The sequence below is a fragment of the Maylandia zebra genome, linkage group LG2, assembly GCF_041146795.1.
Source record: "Maylandia zebra isolate NMK-2024a linkage group LG2, Mzebra_GT3a, whole genome shotgun sequence".
Lineage (NCBI taxonomy): Eukaryota > Metazoa > Chordata > Actinopteri > Cichliformes > Cichlidae > Maylandia > Maylandia zebra.
In genome coordinates, this window is record NC_135168.1 from 41,333,438 (window position 1) to 41,348,320 (window position 14,883).

At 41.1% G+C, this 14,883-nt stretch overlaps 1 protein-coding gene across 2 annotated transcripts in view; it reads right to left on the reverse strand.

The window, feature by feature from the left end:
- diaph1 (diaphanous related formin 1) overlaps nt 1–3,401 on the reverse strand; it is a 50,050-nt gene extending 46,649 nt beyond the window's left edge. Inside the window, exons 1-2 of one of the 2 annotated variants that reach the window (XM_076874050.1) lie at nt 3,268–3,401; nt 2,625–2,746 (exon numbers count right to left, since the gene is read on the reverse strand). In XM_076874050.1, coding sequence (XP_076730165.1) covers nt 2,625–2,723 — 99 coding nt within the window. In that variant the 5' untranslated portion in view covers nt 2,724–2,746; nt 3,268–3,401. Of the gene's footprint in view, nt 1–2,624 lie in introns of both variants that reach the window. The other variant, XM_076874054.1, reaches the window with a different exon arrangement.
- Between the last annotated feature and the right edge of the window lie 11,482 nt (nt 3,402–14,883).

Genomic DNA, 14,883 nt, shown 5'->3' on the forward strand with positions numbered 1-14,883 from the left:
GATACTACTACTACTACTACTAGTTGTTATTGTCATTATCAGTATTATTATTATCATATGATAATGAAGTTGTTTTCAAAGTTTCTCCCTCTCTGTAATCTGCACGGTCCTGCAATAATATATCACTGACTTGATAGTAAAGGCATAACTTCTTTTACAATTTTGTCTCCAAACCAGTTGCACTGGGTTACAAAAAGATCAAGAGGCACACATCAAGTGGAAATGACAACAAAGTGTGGTGGGTGTCTGTTGTTGTGATGTCACTTGACAGGCGCTGTTGTTTGTAAAGTTCATATAGACTCTTCCAAAAACCATGACACTGTCTAGCAAACTATATCATGATTAAACTGAGAGATCGCGTCCCAGAAGACACACAAAAAAAATATTCACAAACAGATAAGTATTTATAAGAATACCAAAAAACAAGCTCGAAGGACAGGCCATGGTCAAGATGACCTGCTGAAGTTCAACCCAAACGTCACAATGGGAAAGGAGAGTGATTTTTAATGACTTTGCAACTGGCATGGTTGAAACTGCTGATCTACTGAGATTACCACACACAACCATCTCAAGTATTTAGGGAAAATGGTTAAAAAAAAAAAAAAAGAAAAAAAAGAAATCTATCAAGTGAGTGTCCATTCTCTGGGTGAAAATGCATTCTTGATGCCAAAGGAAAATGGCCAGCCGATTCAACCTGATAGGAATACATGGGAAATCAAACCTTGAAGCAAATTGCTACAGCAGCAGAATAACACACCATGGTTCCACTCCTGCAACTGTCAGCTAAGAATAGGAGACTAAGGCTACAATTCACATGGGCTCACAAAAATTGGACAACAGATTGAAAAACAGTTTCCTAGTCAGAGGAACCTGAACTTCAGCAGGTTGCCAGAAAGGTACTAGCAAGGTGTACCTAACAAAGTGGCCAGAAAGGATCTATTATTTTACTTAAACAAATGCAGCTGACTATTTTGTAGGTCAGATTTTAATTTTCAAAGTCCAAATACCAGTAAAACAAGCCAGCATTCCTAAACAGAGTTGAAAGGTTTGGTGGCATTCCTAGTCATAAGTCTAACGTACTCCATCATGTATCACTGGTATGTCTAAAATGAGAAGAAACCGGAACATGATGAAGTCATAGACAAGTCAAAGCGAATGATGGAAGAGTTGAGAAAGCTGATGTCACACTGTAGATCAGGTAGACCAAAGAATTCTAAACTCTCACAGCGGTGTAATCAAATTCTCTGCCTCTCCAAAAAAGGGTTCCTATTTCACAAACAGAAGTGCATTGTAGTCAAGGACATAAATTATTCTAGGCATGCAGAAGCTAACTTACACTTTCAGGCATACTCAGTAAAAAATAGACTCAGTTATGTACTGTTATCTCAGGTGATTGCACAATTGGTTTCTGTCTGTGACTCATATTTACTTTAGGTAGGCCTAGCCTACCTAACCCTGTGTATAGATGAACACTGCTATAATACTAGGTGTTAATGACCACAACAGTTTTCTTAATTTGATTTGTCTTTCAAACAGAAACATATTTTCCCAAAGCTGCATAGGCACAAAACCAAACATTTGCTCTATATTATATTCAGCTTGTCACTACACCACCTATTTGAGCATGCAACTTTGCAAGGAAATGTAAAACACCCTAATACGCTGGTCTTTGTCACAAAAAACTGGGCCTCAAAGTTCAAATGCTTGCCGTTTGTACCTCTGGGCACATATCCAACTGGTTCCACACCCACACACACACACGCGCGCGCGCGTCTTAAAGAAAAGACAGGGGGGGGGGGGGGGAAGAACACCTGCTCTATGAAACATTTTCCTTTCACCTGGCTCTAAAACACCAAATATTTAATTACGTGGGCTCTAATATGGACTGAAAACTCTTTGAAACTAACCGTTTACTTGGTCTCTGCATTCTCTATGGTTACCGTTTTTCACCTTATCGGGTTTCACCTGTTGCTAGACATGACCAAGTGTTCTATTACAAAACAGTTTGCTGATGACAGACATCACTACTGGTAACTCTGGCAGGCACGCACCACGCTGAATCATACATGCTGACAAAGCCAAATAGAAACCACCTAAAGTAATTTAGATTAAGTCACCTTGGGAAGATTTTAGCCCCACCTTATCACAGAAAGTTATTTCATTCGCTTATACAGTTCTATTTAAATACTTTTGCTTTACATAGCAACTCCATATATAAAACCCACTGCAGAAGAAAACACTAATTATTAACTGCACATGTGCAAATGAAAGGTTTGGTGCTTGAGCTGCCGGGAGCTCGTCGGGATTGCAAAATATAAGGTTTATGGGAGAGTTTATGTCTTCGGAGTTAAAGTGCCAGTTACTTCCTCATATGCTGACTTTCTAGTACTTTGACCTCAGTCGTGAATCCTATTGAGCACCATTTCAAGCTGCACTGACAGCTGGTGAGAAGCCAGCTCCAAGGGGCGAAAGTAATTACAGGTACGGTGTCAGCTCGCCGCTTTGTAGCTTTACTTAAAACTTTAGAGGAAGACAATCAGTGGTTTACTGCAGCAGTTTGGTGCCCACCCCCACTGATGGTTACATGATAAAGGTGCAGGAAGTTGAACCAGTGGGATACTCACAAATTTCTTTTTTCCATCTCCATCATCGTAGCTCTTCTTTGATTTCTTGTCCTTCTTGGGACCAGCAGCTGAGGCAGAACTCCCCGTCTGGTGATCCATATTTCTACCTTTTAATCCGTTTCCTTGAATTGGATGTCAAAATAAACAAGTGGAACAGTAATCCTTTTTTTAGATTTTAAACGTCAATGGAAAATGCCAACTCCTAATTCCCAGGGGCCTAGGCTAGTGCCCAGGCTAACTAGCTACAATTAGCGCAGTGCTGCTAATAATTTGGTAGAAAGCCAACAGACAAAACGAGCCCCTGTTTAAGCCGCCTCTCGGTATCACTGGAGGAGGGAAATTCAAAGCACAGCCCAACACAACTCCTCGAGACGAAAAGTACGAAAACAACCTGTTGCGTTAATAAAATACAAAGTGAGGACGCCACTCTATTATTTCCCACATGCAACACAAGTCCAAGTTTTTAGAAACGTGGATTTTAGGTCCTGAATGTATGCGGTACTATCTGAGCTAACCTTAGCTTCAGCTAGGCTAGCTTGTAACAGTTAGGTAAAGGAAAACACAAAACAAAAAAACTCTTTCCGCTATCCACGAGTTGTTTCGACGACCACAGCGCGAGCGCTAAATTGGTGTTATCAATGACCTAGGTCGACGGTGTGTCCTCAATTTGTTTCCATGGCTGTTAGAAGTTAGTAACTTTTTAACCCCTGGTTGACAGAGGGGAAGCAAGTACGTCTTTAGCAATAAAGGCGTCTTCCTGTTCTTCTGACAGTCCGCTCTGCAGTAGTTGGAGGGGGGGAGGAGCCTGTGTTCTGCCGCTTCACCTGAGAGGATTTATCTGACAGCTCTAACTCCACCGCATGCAGCTGATCGGCTAGACAGTTTCCAGGCATGCCGTGCAAGTTGAGACAAATAACCGGTGAAATATTTACATGACAAAGACGGGAGAAACAGACACAGCTGTGTTTGTGTCATAAATGGAACCTTACTTTTATCTAATTACTTTAATTAGCTTTTTTATGTATACTGTAGAATGCAAGAAAGTTCAGGCTTTTCTATACAGTGTTGTGCGAAAGTCTTTAGCCAACCGTCAGTTCTTAATGTTTTGCTAGGAAAATGGAAAATATGTGCAGAAATCTATTAAAATATGTGCAAATGTAGATGGAAGTACAGTATATAAGGCAACACGATCATGTGTACAATTCTAACAAGCTTGACAATCAATGCTTAGTATGACCACCTTTATATTTCAACACAGCTTTAACTTTTATACAGTTATTTTCTTTATGTAATTTCTTTAAAATTAAATTTAGTCTCTGTCCAGGCTTGTTAAAGGATGCTATCCAAAGCTTGTGTTTGGATTGGCTGCCTTTTGTTCAATTGTCTGTCAAGATGATCCCACACTGCTTCAACAATGTTGAAGTAATGAAGCAATCACACAATCAAGCATTTAAAATTACAAATGTTTTGACAAAATTTTCCAATACCACTGGCAGAAATGCATCCCCCAACCATGACAGCCTTCACTGACTTTTACACTTGGATGTGGACACTCACTCTTCCACTTCTACATTTGACATTCCTCAGCCTTTTATGTGTGTTTTCTTACTTAAAAATGATACCTTTCCACTGAGATCATTTTGATGACTTCTTTTTTTGCAACTTCTTTCTCCACTTGTTCAGTTACCTCAAATTTTTTAAGCACACACTGCACACCATTCTTAGACACGGCAAGTTTTTGACTAATAGCTCTTGGTAAAATCACCTTGTTGCTAAAAACAAACTTATAGATTCTTTCAGTAGGCTGCAAGTAACAAAGTGCCTAACAATACAATTTTTAGTTATTTTCTCTGTTCTCTGTTATGTGTAGACAACACAGTTTCACCCCTTGGATTAGCTGCCTGTTACCCTTGAATGATTCACAGGTCAGCTTTAAGTGGCTTAAAAGTTGTCTGGTGATGATGTGGACTAAAAATTAATAAAATAAATAAATAAAATACAAAAAGTCGAAAGGAAATCTTTGAAAGAAATTAAAAATGTCTGGTGAATTATTGCTTATGACCATTTTAAAAAACATTACAAGAAAGCCTCAATTATTGGAAACAAACTATAAAGACATTATACATATATTTTCTTATGCTTATCTGTTGCCGTGTCACAGGGGGGAGAAACCTAAGCAGAGAAGCCAAGACCCTATTCTCCATTTCATCTGGGGAAGGTATCCAAGAGGCGGGCTACTCCGATGCCTGAACCACATCAACTGGCTCCTTTCGATGTGGTGGAGTAGTTAATACTCTGAGGCCCTCTTGTATGAGCACTAACACTAGGCCCCCATGCTACCCAAGCCTACCTCAGAATATGAACAAGATATATATAATGGAATTATTATATATTACATTTGGAATTATATATATTAGTGTTTGTGTGTATGTGCGTGTGACACAATGTAGCTCAATGCATTTATATTAAAGACGACCTGCTGAAGTTCAAACTGAGCATCAGAATTTGGAAGAAAGGTAATTTAAGGAAGTTTGAATGTGCCATGATTGCCAGAGAATGGTCAGAGTGGTAGTTCTCTGGGTGAAAATGTCTTGTTGATGCTAGAGGTCAGAGGATGGTCATGCTGCTTGAAGCTGATAGGAAGGAAACAGTAATTCAAATAATCACTTGTTACAAAGTATTCAAAAGAACATTTCTGAATGCACAGCACACTGGACCTTTAAACACCTGCACAGAAGACCACACTGTGTACCACACTGAAGCTTTAGGCAACCGAGGCTATAGAAGATGGTCGAGTCCCAGTTTGGTGTACAGGAAATTAAACCATCGTGCCTTGTACCAACGGCTCAGTCAGTTCTAAAAGCAAAAGGGGGATGTAAACCAGCACTAACAAGGTGTTCTGAATGAAGTGTCTTGTAAGTGTAAGTAGCGTTACAGTCGAGCACTAAATCGGTTCAAGAGAGGTATGAAAGAACTTTTTTTTCTCCAGTAAAATCTACTGAATTTCATGTATCCTGAAAACTCAGTGTTCTTTTAGGGGGTTATATTTATATCATAATTCTAAGTCTTTGAAAATCTATGTGTAGGACTGACCTAAAAACTGTTACTTACTCTTTTATTGATGCACATTCTTTGTTAATCGCAGGTAGCTCATCTTAGTCCCACAGGCTGGATCTAAAACAGAATTTGGTTAATGACGTCGTTTTTGGTCCTCTGCTTGTTGCTTTTTTTTTTCTTTTTTTCTTTTGCTTCGTAACCACATTGTGCATACAACTACCCAGACTAGGAGCTCCACCTAGCGGTACAAAATGTCAACTTCAGGCGCTGTAGTGTGTGACCAGAGTCAATAGGCTACGGCTAGTCAGAGAAAGTTAATTGACTAGTAGAAAGCAATTGTGGTGTTTCCTGCCCTGTACTGTTTTTGATTTTTGATTTCTTTTCATACACAAATGCAATTGACACAGGGCAATGATTAGAAAATAGATACACAATGCATGTGCAGGGAATCACTGCATAAGGAAGGAATATAACCAATTTTCTGAGTGTGCTAAATAATTGCCCTATTCTTTTTTTTTTTTTTTCCACAGAATCTTCCAAATAAGCACAACGCCGAGCAAATTTGGCCTTCTGTCTCCCACTTACATGGTGTGATTTCAGGGCTGCACTACAGACAAAAATAGTCACCACGTTTAGCTCTCCAGCGCAGTTTCGCATCTCAAACGAAGCATTCAGTAAACACTGACTGAATATCCTAAAGATAAACATTTAAGTTTCCCTGGCTTAGGTTATTTTGAGATATAAAGCCCAACACTTGAAATTCAGCACTCGGACTTGCACAAACCTGCGCGCACATTACACGCGCACAAGTCCTACACTCACACGCGCGCGGGCACAGGATTACAGAGATAGGCTCGTTTTAGCTGTCCTGGTATGTGAGAGATGTTTTCCAACAACAGGATTGGTGAGGATTTGCGCATTACCAGTGGCACTGAAGCAGACAACAGTTTGGTTTATCGCAAAGGACTCGCCATACTTTTCAGCCTCGAGTCTTCATTCTTCAGAATATTAGAGCTATAAATTGCGAGAGAAAGGTTAATTAAAAGTGAAGGTGCACGATAAGAATAGCAGCCCTGTGGCACTCGTAAAAGCCCCTCTACGGACGCTTTGGATGATAAACAGTTGGCCCTTCACATCGGCCGCTGCAGCATCGTTTTCAGCTTTGCTATTCATTTACAGGCGTACAGACGAGAATATTGCCACTTCAGAATACATTTGAATATCTTTATGCGACGCTATAGGTCAACGATCTGGCATTTGATAATTTTACAATGGACAAAAGGTTGGAAATCGTCTGGTGACTGTTTCGTTTCACAAGACAAGACAGTTAAGTTACAGTCTTACAAAGTATTTCACATACAGACTACTGTATAGATCATTTCTATGTTGGCAAAGTGAAACATATTTTAATTAGACAAATCAAATCAAGAGAGAGAGAGAGATGGGGAGAGAAAGAGAGAGGTTCACTTCCACATAGTCAGTGCCAAAATGTGAAGCCAATAAAATGAGGTAACACAAGCTTGGGAGCATAGCTGTAAAGGAATAGTATTGATTACGCTTTGTGCACAAGAAGGTTTCAGCAATTATTTATCAGTAACTACAAGGTTGTGGGTCTCTAATTAGAACAGGAATGATTGGCCACTTATCCTTCCACCAGCCGTAGACCTGCACTCCTCTTTGCCATCTTTTTGATTTGGTATCATGAGTCTTATAACTAAGCACGTGGCATCATATAACATAAACAAGTATTTGACTGAACAGATTCCAGGTTACTGAGGCCTTAGGTTGTCCAAGACAGCTAACAAAGGCAACAACTTCATTTGTCCAATACTGTATGTGCAGCAGCAGCAGTTCATGGGTCGTCCTTAACCCCCCTGACACGAGTCTCTCTAAATACCAGTAATCCAAGAAATTGGACCTTTGGGATCTGGCCTACTTGTAGGAGGTCCGAGCCTCTCTCAGTGATCTGTCATATGGCATGGAGGCGAAGAAAGAGTTCCGGAGCTGACAGTTGATGAAGAACACAATAAGCAGCACCAACAGGAAAAGCAGCAGGCACATGACTATGTAGGTGATCAGGTCCGGTTTGTGGAGCTCGCCCTCCCGGAGTCCTCCTCCCCCTCTTCCCGTGGTGGGTCTCAGGAGTGCATCCACGCTTACAGAGCCACCGTGGGAGGCATTCAGGGAGGAGGGGGCGTGTGTGGTGGATTGTGCCACGAGCACCAGGTCGAAGTCTGGGGTGTCGGTGGAGTTGAGGAGGATCTGTCTCAGCATGGCGCCTTGCGAGCTCACCGACAGCGTTGGTCTTCTGGTGAATGAAAACATGTGGATAAGGTTATGGAGTCTACTGACCCTTTCTTTATTCAGCCTGCCCAGTTTTCTATTTATGATACAACAAAGCGATACAAAGAATCAGCAGATGTCACTTTGCGGCCAATTTGAAAATAGTGTTTTAGGATAAGAATATCAACGTGCGCTTCTGTTAGTCTGACAAGGTCACGGATACAAAATGCAGGACACAGGATCAGTACACGGTGATGCCATCACGAAAGCACTACAAAGTAGCCCGGAGTGACACTGTAGATTTCTCGAAATACTGCTTGACATTGTGATTTCGCTCTTTGCGGAATCCCACAGCGACGTTACTTACTTTGGTGTGAGCTGCGAAGAGTTCCGCAGGTGAACTGAAGAAGACAAAATCTCGGCTCCGCATTCCTCAGCGTCCCCAGCTCTGTCTGCTCCAGCGCCACCGAGGACGCGCCGTGAAAAAGCGGTGGGTCGATAGTTTCAGATATACCCAGACCATATGTCGCCGGGTATGATTATAGCGCAGGGTCTCCTGTCACATCGAATCGAACTTTTTAAATCCGTATGAGCGTGGATCAGACATCTACAGCAAAGCGACACACGCGAGTTTCCACTTGTTGGCTTTTAAATCCAAATCGACTCGCTACGCATGTAGTTGCGCACAGACTGGCTACTGTAGCAGTATCCAAGTGACTCTGGGTTCTGTCAGAGGTGCTGAACTTCAACGACGATCGCTGGTGCGCACACGTGTGCTTGTGCGTCGCTGTGCGCAGTCGGCTAGAACTACTTAGCCTGTGCTTGTACAACGCGCAAAGGAATCAGCGATGCCCGCTGTCGAACTATTTCTCTCTCCTTTTATCCAGTAAAGGATCGATATTTGCTGAATTCACACTACAAACTGTCTGCTCTTACGGGTGCTCCGATCCAGTGCTACTAAAATGAGATGAAAGGAGATATTAATGGGAGACAAAATGCAACAGCACACAGCTTCCCATCTCCTCCCTCGGTTGCAAGTGTGTGTGTTTGTGAAAGTGTGTGTGTACGTGCGCTCGCGCGCGTGTGTGAGAGAGATTAGGAGAGGGCAGGGACAAAGCTAGAGACACGTCACCGGACAAGGACGTGTGTTGTAAAAATCTATCTATTTGTCTATCTATCTATCGTCAGTGTCCCTCCGTATAATTTTAGTCGGTGGTGAGACAAATCTGACTCAGTGCCATTTCTGGCCCGGCGTGGGGAATGTCTCACACTGGTGATGAGAGAACAGGGAAAAGGTGTGAGGTTGGAGAGTGCCTGTAAGAACTAACGGGGTTATTTAATCGTAGGATGGGTCCATCTATTCTACAATTGTCTTACAGTCTTAGTGCCTGAGTTACCCATAATGGTAAACATTAAATGCATTTAAATAACACTGCTGGTCTATTACAGTTTTAAAAAAAACGAAGATCTATTTATTCAAATGTGATTTATTTGTTTTGAAACCTGTGTGTGTCTATGAAATATGTTTGACATTAGTACTCGACACTAAAAAGATGTTCTAAAGATGGTGATCGAAGGACAGTTTGCTCTTACGTGATGTTTCTGAAATGGGTGTGCATACAAAGCGAAAGTCCCCTAAAAGCTGTGCCGACCTGTTTCATATTCATCCGCACCTGTTCCGTCACAACAGAATGGCTGGCAGGCATCGAGAGCAAGGACAGAGGGGCACACACACATGCACATACACACTGTATGCAAACAGCAAATTAGAAAATGACTTTGATGCCGCATTGACACAAACTTGCATGCACACCCACACTCATACATTTGAGGCAAACTACAAATAAAAGACAAACACCCAGAGGTGTCCTGGTGCCCCACATCAACTTTGTATTCATGGATAAAGCGGATTACAGTGAACCACAGTTTGATGGAATGTTAGTGTCATATGGGAAATCTAAATACAGCCTAAAGTCTTGTTTACATAGTGGAGGGATAGCAGTAATTATGTCAGAAGACTCCTGTTTATTTTTCACATTTTAAATATATATGGCAGTCTGCATCCATGCTGTATTTTCTCTCCATGAGCCACCTCATCTCCATCACAGATTCAAACACAAATGCACATGTGAATCTGCAAGCACAAAGGAAATTTGACCCATTTTGCGTGAGTCTCTTCAAGTGGGCATCAGGTTGACAAGTGACCTACTAACACCACTTAATCAGGTGGTGTGGTTTAATTGAAAGGAGGATAAGAAAGGGGAGAAAAAGGTTGTGACATCCTCTAATATATATGTTGAATTATGTCTCACTCTGTGGCTAATATAATAATTATCAGTCTCCGAGTCACAAAGAGTTTTCATTAGGAATGTTGAATTGTAAGCCTCCACCAACTTCATTAAGTGTCTTTGCATATGAAACTTTTTCTTTGTGTTTGTTCATGTGCTCCTTTAAGCCATGTATGCACACGCAAACACTAAATAACACACCACTGCCCCTATGCATCATATTTTTACATCCCACACTTTGAGTTATCTTTGCCTCACTAATTCCCCCGTGTCTCTTTTCCATTTCTCTGTTGTGTGGTCCAACTTCTTTCCTCTCTACACCCTCTTTCTCCATCTTTTTCTATTTCTTAATCCTTTTAATCCACAAAAAAGAGAGGAAAGACGACTCATCCATGAAGCACTGTGAACTCAGAATGGAGATAAACAAGAAAACTAAGAGTTTGGGGATTTTTCTGACTTTAATAATGTTGTTTTACAAGAAGAAGAAGAAAAAAAGAGAGAAACTTAATGTTCCTATTGATGGGAACCTAACCAAAGGCAAATGGCAAGTCAATCAAGTCAACAGGGATTATGTATGTGTAGCCTACACAGTCCAGCCACACCACTCTCTCTTTCTCATTAACACACGCAGATAAAACACGCAATGATACACACGTCTCTGCGCTGTCAGCTAACTGGAGAATTGGGTCTGCTCACGGGCTGTTATTATTTTTTGGATTTTCAGCGGGAAAGATGAACTTCTATAAAGTCCTTCCTCAAAGCTTTCTGCCACTGTTTTACATCAGTAAGTCTCACTCACTATTAATTATTGCCATGTCAAGCGATTGTGAAGAAAAGGGCACTAACAAATGAGGTGGTAATCTGTACTCCTGATGATGCGTTACTCAACTGTTACTGCTAATTCCTTTGAGGCTAAACAGCTAAATAGACTCCGCTGAGTTTTGTTTATTTTTTGCTTCATGAAAGAGTAATATTGTTTTCTTGCTTTCACAGCAGGAGCTTCAATTTGCAGTGCAGTCATTTGCTGCAATGGCAGGAGTCCAATAGCCACACAAACATATACTGTCTGCAGAGGCCATCCATCTCTGCTACACTAACACATAAAAACAATGTTAGCAAAGCCCCCAAATCATCAATAATCAATATTTCCGAACAATAAAACCCCATCCGTTTGTGAGTTAAGACAGGCACAGGCAGATCCACATGACACCTGACAGCGGCGATGTTCCCAGACACACTCTCTAGACTACAAGACAGAAATGACAGAGCGAGACGGATTACAAGAACACTGAAACACACGTGTAGGAGACATCTGGCATGTGTAAACCACAAAGAGGAAAATACACACGCAGCTACACACTTACATAAACACAGACAGAGAAAGGAAAACACAGCACAGACGAGATGATCACTGATGGGTGCATGTGTAGTTAGGGGTCTTTATTCTCTTATGTCAATGCACTTCCATTATCAGTGGGACTGATTGCCAACAAGAACCTAAAACAAGCTAAAAAGATGACATGACAGACATCTCCCCACTTTTATTTGCTCTAATTGTATTCATTTTCTTCCAACTATCTTCTCTTTATCCTCTGAGGGAAAAATCATCAGGCAAAATAGGATTTCTCCTTGCCAGCGGATAAAATGCCCCCCCTTTGGCAGAAATCAGATGCTGCACAATTAGTCACTTGATTATCTCACCAGCACACCAAATGCTGCTTCTCATTTCAGGGAGAATTTATAAGAGATGGTTTTAACTTGTCTTACAGTAAAAGGGCAAAAATACTCAACATGAGCAGAGGCTCTCACATCGCAACATTTTAAACTATATATACATTAAAAACCAGCACATTAGCATTCAGTCCTCTTTTTGAGGTCAAAATATAGTTCAATCCTGAAGAGCATCGCCTGAAGGAAATAAAATAAAAGTCCACAGTGAAATTACAATAACATTTTATATGTGGACTCAGATTCTAATCCAGGGCAAGTGGGCTGCACTAAGAAAGCAGACTCAGCCTTTACGGGTCATTTCAAAGTGTAATCTTAGGAAATGTAAGAATGCAAAGATGCTGACTTGGAGATAGCCTCGCTGTTTCATTCTTTTTAATTTTCATTTCAAATGTGAGTAATTTTCAGGAAGTTGTGTTTAGGATCAGTGAAAAATCCTTTTAGGACAGAAGAGCGGGAGCACCTGAGGTAAGCTATTCCCTGGTCTGATATCTGTGCAACAGAACAGAGTTTCACCTTCCTCACACTTGAAACACAAATAATCTGGACGGAGGAAAAGGATGAAGGTGTGGAGAAGAGTGTCACAGGGAGCAGGAAAAGAAACAAACAGATCAAGTGGAAAATAACAGAACCAGTGCTCCTTACTGGACATAAACTTTGATCCCACCATCAGCGTGTTTGTGTAGCTGAGTATTACTCCTGCTGTTTACAGTCACATTCTGGGAATACAGCCTCTGTATGGAGAACAAACAAAGAGATGCTGAAACAGACGAAATAAACGGGAGATTGAAAAATGCAAACAAGTAAAAACACGAGGGTGGGTGAGTAAGTACAGAAAACAAGAACAAAAAAACAAAACTGGATCCAAACAAAAAAATGACAAAAGGGAAGGAGAGGAAAAGTGAGTCAGAAGATGAATGATAGAGCAAAAGCTATGACCAGCCCATAAAAGGGAAACTATGCTGTAGGTACATAAATAAACTGAGGGGAAATGTTGCTGCAGCAGCTCTGGGATTTTTATAAACATAACTTCCTCTCTACGACTCTTTTCTTACTCACAAATGAGTCTTGCAGAAGACTCATTTTTCTTACGGAAAATGAGTCTTATAGAAAAGTGAATGGGAGAATGTTTGCACTGCAGAAAATGTAGCACCGGGTCCACTAGACTCCTTAGTGGTCATTCCACAGGTGTTGTTCACTGTCACGATTCCAAAGTGGATAAATGATGAGAGCCGACTACTACTAAGTTGTTGATGCTGATGATGTTGATAATGAAATACAGAGTCATGCATGAAAAGTACTGTTCAGTGCTGTATATGACTGCTGTTAGATTTTCAGCATTTATACAAGTCAGGTGGACTGTCGAGTGATATTTTTGCATCCTTTTGCTGACTCTGATAGTTGAATGTTTACCCTGTAAGTTAACAAACGCTCTGATCGCTGGAAAATCTTGTAGATTTTGAAACTACACAATATTGTTGAGCATTTGTTATAAGGTGGTGGTAACAGGTGGCGGTGACTAGTGTTCAGGAATTAAGCTAATCTCTCAGGATCAATACTTTTTTCAGGACAGAAACCGTGGCTCTTCTCAAACATGTAGCTTTTGATTTTTAATAATAAACCTAGAAAACGGACTGATTTCTAGCTTTAATGCTACAAAAACTTTGAAAATGGTGCAATTAAATGGTATTTAGTGCTTTAGTTGAACTAAGAGGCAGAATAATTAAAATCCCAGTAAAGTATCTGTCTGTAGGCACTTAAAGAGAAATTCTGTCAGATGGTCAGGGCAGGAACGGTAAATTAGTTTAATTGTCCTTCAGATTATTTTAAATAGCAGACCAATAAAGCCCTCGCTACCCATTTCTATCCCGAGCCTCAAATGTGGTCGACAGAAAGAGCTCTTTCTGGGGGAAAGATCTTCTTATTACAGAGATGCACACCTGACACATTTATCTTGTGTGAGAGCATTTCATGCTTCTCACTTTGCAATTATGAGTGCACTCATGGCTGCAGACACTCTCATTCCTCAGTGCAGCAGCTCACGCGCCTTAAGGCCCTGTTGAGCCACCTGGAGAGCTCCTCGGAGTTGTCAAACGAGTCCCCTCATCCATCTTGAACCAGCGCAACATTGCTTTAGAGAATTGGTAAAGACTTGGCGAATCTTTCCTTTTGAAACCCCCACACACCACGCCCACCCCCACAGCGTCAGACCTCTCAACTTATCTAGAAATTGCACATTTGGATTTCACCAATGATGAGAATTTGTAATAAGGTCCCCCCCAAAAAACTGCAGATTTTTACAGACTCTCATGTCAGCAAACAGGAGAAAAAGCACAGAACATTCTATGCTGTCTTTTATCTGAGAAGTGAGTATGATTCTAAGGCTGTGGTTACATGCTGTACAGCTGACCTTTGGTTTGTTTAAAAGGTTTTTCTTGATGAGCTTCTCTCCAGAGGGCTTTCCCCTAATGAGGATTGTGATGGGAAAGTGAGAGGGCCTATGGGTGTGAATGGTGCCTTGGACAGGAGCTGTCTTTGTGCGTTATCGTGCAAAAATGATGAGCAACACTGTGGCAGGGTGTGGCTTGCGGATGCCGTGCAGGTGCATCCGCCACACCCCGCCACAAACACATGCTTGTCTTTGAAAGCAAGAGTGACTTTTGAGTTCAACAACACTTCGGTGTCCCATTAATATATTTGTGCAAGCTTTTGTTTGTGTACAAGCAAGCTAGCATTTACTGTTTAAACGTGAGTGTTTGTAACAGACAGTCTGGTGTGTATGCATGTGAGAGTATTCATACTTCAGTGTGTGTAATGTGTGCAGATTTCTGGCAAAGATGGCGTTAGTGCCCGCCTACGTATGTATTCAAGCTTCTAATATTATATCATATGAGGAAGAGTAA